At 39.7% G+C, this 5330-nt stretch overlaps 1 protein-coding gene across 1 annotated transcript; it reads left to right on the forward strand.

Moving 5' to 3' along the window:
• The first annotated feature begins 4644 nt into the window (after positions 1–4644).
• LOC149451151 (protein GVQW3-like) lies at positions 4645–5046 on the forward strand. The gene has a single exon (XM_089690942.1). The coding sequence runs from the start codon at positions 4645–4647 to the stop codon at positions 5044–5046; it is 402 nt and encodes a 133-aa protein (XP_089547068.1).
• Positions 5047–5330: the final 284 nt, after the last annotated feature.

A 5330-nucleotide genomic window follows, 5' to 3' on the forward strand; every position in this document is an offset into this window, starting at 1 on the left:
CAGTCCTTGGTTGCTAGGATCACTGGCAGTCTTAACAGTCAGGAGCATTGATGAAATACAAAAAATTGTAAGAATAATATTATGAAGAAATAATGCAATTGTAAAAAATATTTACAAAATAAAATAAAAAAAAAACTACTGACACCGTCCTCTGATGAAGAAAGGGGGGGGGGGGGTGCCAAACTGAATCTTTGCCCAGGGATAAAAGAATATCTAGCTTTGCCACTGATAGACCTCATTAAGGATTACCCATGCTGTTGAACACAGAAAGCTGGTGTTTAGGAGGGCCTGAAGTGAGTGCAGCAAGAAAAGTATGGATTAGGCCCTACATGAGTGTGGCAGGAGAACAGACAAGACCTCATTTATAGACAGTCTGTAACAGTCTATGCAGTAGCAAAAGGACGGAAGAGAACTTTCGTTTGTGTGATGAAACACTTCACTGGGGTTCACCACTAAGTTTGCTGTTCATAGACTTCCTACTGGGTTTGCAGAAACTCTTATGAACTAAACCTAGGCTGGTTCAATCATCCCTATTCAGCAGAAGAATGAGTGAAGCACACTTCCCATGTGAAAATGAGGTCTTTAGTATGTGGATTATCTGAAAGATGGATGAGGTGAGGATACCAAAGACACTACAGCAGGAACGAGCATGGATGGGTAATTGAATGTGAGGTCCTGTGTGTCTGAGGTGGAGAAGTATAGGTGGGGCCCCAGCAGCAGGGGAGAACCTTATAGGTGTCATATTTGTGCAACAAGATATCTACCTATAACTGAAATATCTCTGGAGGAGTAGGCTTTATGACCTTGGCCTGAAACTTTAGGAAAGCCATAGCTTAAAACTAATTTTTCATAAGCTTGTAACTGTAAATATTTTAGCCAGACATATTTGGAAGCCACTTAGTTAGACATTCACTTGTTACTGGTTAAAGGTTTACTTAATTTTTAAATCAGTAGTGCTAAGACCAAATATCACAGAAGGAGTTCTGAACCAAGCATTTATCCTATGTGTATACACCTGGCATCACTAATTGCAAAAAAACACAACATTTCGTTTTAAAATAATGATATTATGGCTAGAGTATTGTGTTATGGTATTTTACACATTACAGGTAATAAAAATAAAATAAACAAACCAATCGACTACAGTGCCTTGAAAAAGTATTCATACCCCTTGAAATTTTCCACATTTTGTCAGGTTACAACTAAAAATGTAAACATATTTTATTGGGATTTTATGTGATAAACCAACACAAAGTGGCACATAATTGTGCAGTGGAAGGAAAATGATAACTGTTTTTCAAACTTTACCAATAAATATGTGAAAAGTGTGGCGTGCATTTGTATTCAGCCCCCATGAGTCAATACTTTGTAGAACCACCTTTCACTGCAATTACAGCTGCAAGTCTTTTTGGGGATGTCTCTACCAGCTTTACTCTAGAGAGTGACATTTTGCCCATTCTTCTTTGCAAAATAGATCAAGCTATGTCAGATTGGATGGAGAACAATTTTCAAGTATTGCCACATATTCTTAATTGGATTCAGGTCTGGATGTTGACTGGTTTATTCTAACACATGAATATGCTTTGATCTAAACCATTCCATTGTATTTCTGGCTGTATATTTAGGGTAATTTTCCTGCTGGAAAGTGAACCTCTGCCCCAGTCTCAAGTCTTTTGCAGACTCTAACAAGTTTTCTTCTAAGATTGCCCTGTACTTGGCTCCATCCATCTTCCCATCAACTTTGACCAGCTTCCCTGTCCCTGCTGAAGAAAAGCATTCCCACAACACGATGCTGCCACCACCATGTTTCACAATGGGAATGGTGTGCTCAGGGTGATGTGCACTGTTAGTTTTCGATACAAATGGAGTTTGGCTTTTAGGCAAAAAAGTTAAATTTCAGTCTCATCTGACTAGAGCACCTTCTTGCACATGTTTACAGTGCCCCCCACTTGCCTTCTCACAAATTGCAAACGGGGCTTCTTATGGCTTTCTTTTAACAATGGCTTTCTTCTTGCCACTCTTCCGTAGAGGTCAGATGTGTGGAGTGCACAACTAATAGCTGTCCTGTGAACAGATTCTCCTGAGCTGTGGATCTCTGCAGTTCCTCCAGAGTTACCATGGGCCTCTTCGCTGCTTCTCTGATTAATGCTCTCCTTGCCCAGCCTGTCAGTTTAGGTGGATGGCCATGTCTTGGAAGGTTTGCAGTTGTGCCATACTCATTCCATATTTGGATGATGGATTGAACAGTGCTCTGTGAGATGTTCAAAGCTTGGGAATTTTTTTTAACCTAACCCTGCTTTAAACTTCTTCACAACTTTATCCCCGACCTGTCTGGTGTGTTCCTTGGCCTTCATGATGCTGTTTGTTCACTAATATTCTCTAACAAACCTCTGAGGGCTTCACAGAACAGCTCTATTTATACTGAGATTAAATTACACACAGGTAGACTCTAGTTACTATTTTGGTGATTTCAGAAGACAATTGGTTCCACTGGATTTTAGTTAGGGGTGTCAGAGTAAAGGGGGCTGAATACAAATGCACACCACACTTTTCAGATATTTATTGTATTTATCATTTTCCTTCCACTTCACAATTATGTGCCACTTTGTGTTGGTCTATCACATAAAATCCCAATAAAATACATTTACACTTTTGGTTGTAACATGACAAAATTTCAAGGTGTATGAATACTTTTTCAAGGCACTGTAGGCTAATGATTTGTAGAAAATTGGGTTAGATAGAAACTGTTGCATATTAGTTCAATGGTTCTCCCATTTGAAATTTGTGTTTAAAGTTTTTTTTTGTGAATATAAAAGTGTTTCCCATTTGTTAAATTGGGATTATTGCTAGGGTCCTAAGAGTTAGTGGGACTTCTGGACATCTAGAGTATAACACTATAGGGCAGTATACTATTTTTAAAATTAGTGAGGCATCTTCTTGTCCCTCATGTTATCTCTTCGCCATTTGTTCGCTTTACTCTTTTCTTAGTTTCCCCTATGCTGCTTCACTCTTCTTCCACTTGAGAAGCAGGGCCTTCAAAAGACATCTACAAAAATAGTGTTACAAAAGTACTTTGCAACACTATTGCTTCCACAAAAACTTCACATTACACATCACAAATCAAGTCACATAGAAATAGGCTGATACATGAGAATGCCTTTCACTAGTAATTAAAAAAATTAAATCTGAGACAGGTATTTGGCGCACTCCGAAGGGGCTGAAGTGGTCTCTGCAGGATGGGCAAGAGTAAGGAACAATATACAAAATATGTATGTCCTTATATGATGCAGAGAATGTCCTTATGGATGATTACAGTCCATAAAAAATGGCTTTAGTTGGAGGCTGCCAGCTAGTGAAGAGCTAGAGGAGACCCTGTGAGGAAATCAAGGGAAAAAAGAGCATCGCCTTCTAAGTGCAGTAGATTAAAAACTTTTAGTCAAAGTAAGATACAGGCAACTCACAAGATGCATAATGAAAGGGCGCTTGTCATTATGAATAACATCCACTGTGAACTGGAATGCTAGGTGCTGTACAATGGTGTTGATCCGATGTCAGTTGGTGATGCTGCTCGCTCCCTGAACTTCCTAAGAGCTCCGGGTACACCGGGTACAGGAAGAAGCACTGACGTCACATCTGGTCACGTGGGTAGCAGGGGTGGCATGTGTTTGGAGCATGCATGCTCCCTCTTCAGGCTTTCACGGGGGCCATCTTTGAATAGGCATTTATAGGTAACCAGCGAAGGGCAGGAGTGAAGATAACACCTCCTGTTCTAACTGTTGCTATGGTGACACTGTCAAATACCGGTAAATAAAGAGGCTCCCTGAGACATTAACAAGTGCAGATCAAAGTGAGAAACAAATATTGATCTATATTGAAACTGATTCATGAGTACAAATTCTCTCAATTACATTAAAATCATAATAAAAATGCACACATACTTACTGATGATATGTTTTATGATAAATAAAGATCTGTGTAATGAAATAAAAAAATAATACAGAATCAATAAATGAGAATACTACACTATAGTTAAATAGTACATTAAAAATACTCTTATCAAATACTAACTCGTGTAAAGCATACAAGTATGGTATATAGCAGGGGTGGGCAAACTGTGGCTCTCCAGCTGTTGCAGGAATACAAGTTCCATCATGCCTTGCAAGTCATAGCTGTAACTGTCAGTTTTGTAATGTTGCAATGCCTCATGGGAAATGTAGTTCCACAACAGCTGGAGAGCCACAGTTTGCCCACCCCTGGTATATAGGAAATTGTTTTAAAAGGGTAGGGATACATTTTGGCAAAACATGGTTATTGTCTCTCCTGGTGCCTAGAGAGTGTATAGGGTATTGTATACCATATATACCATATATATGTGCATTGTGTGGTATATGTAGAGAAAACGTGTATATATACAATAAAATTCATTTTTTAAGATTAAGAGGGGAGGGTGGGCTATATATAATATACGAGGGGCGACTGAAAAGTTCTCAGCCTGCCCATGAAGTATTTTTCTTAGCCCAATTTTATTTTTGCTACTCATAGTACGTATCTTTGCAAGGTTCCATACCAAATTTCTCACAAATAGCTTTTTTTTTGTTTCAGTTATTTAAGACTGAAGCGCAGAAGGTCATCATTGTCTGAAAGATGGAGAAAGTGAGCAAATGTGCTGTTATCCAATACCTGCTGAAAAAGGGAATGAGTGGACAGGACACCCACAAGGACATTATGGAAACATTAGGGGAGGATGCCCCTTCCTATTCCACCATTAAAAAGTGGGTGTCGAAATTCGATTTGCCCCTCGCAGTGGAAGGCCAGCAACTGCCTGGGGAGGAAAACATCACAGCAATTCAGGATCTTGTAATGGCAGACATGTGTGTGACAGAATGTTTCATTGCAGAGAAAGTGGGCATATCCAAGGAACGTGTTGGACACATTTTAACAGTAGTGCTGGACATGCACAAGGTGTCAAGTCGGTGGGTCCCAAAAATGTTGACTGTTGAAGACAAACGCGACAGACAGCAAGTATTGTACGGAATTAGGTTGTAATCTCAAAGGGGGTGGTTCACGAGTAGATGAAAAATCTTGGGTTGTGGGCTCATGAGTCAAATTGTAATTGGTTAGCCCTTATTAAGGAATTTGTCCTTCAAGAGTTGAAAAAAGGTCTGAGGCAAGGTGGGTTAAGGCTTGGTTCCCACTACTGCGGCCTGAAAGTCAGACGAATTCCTGGCAATTTTCGCTTGATGCGACTTGATGAGTTACTTTCATGCCATGGGACTTTGCCTGGGTAATCTTCCTGTAATGTGCCCATAGACTTTAACTGAAGTTGCCTC

Source organism: Staurois parvus, unplaced genomic scaffold (assembly GCF_062004578.1).
Source record: "Staurois parvus isolate SC_StPar_1 unplaced genomic scaffold, SC_StPar_1.0 ptg000548l, whole genome shotgun sequence".
Lineage (NCBI taxonomy): Eukaryota > Metazoa > Chordata > Amphibia > Anura > Ranidae > Staurois > Staurois parvus.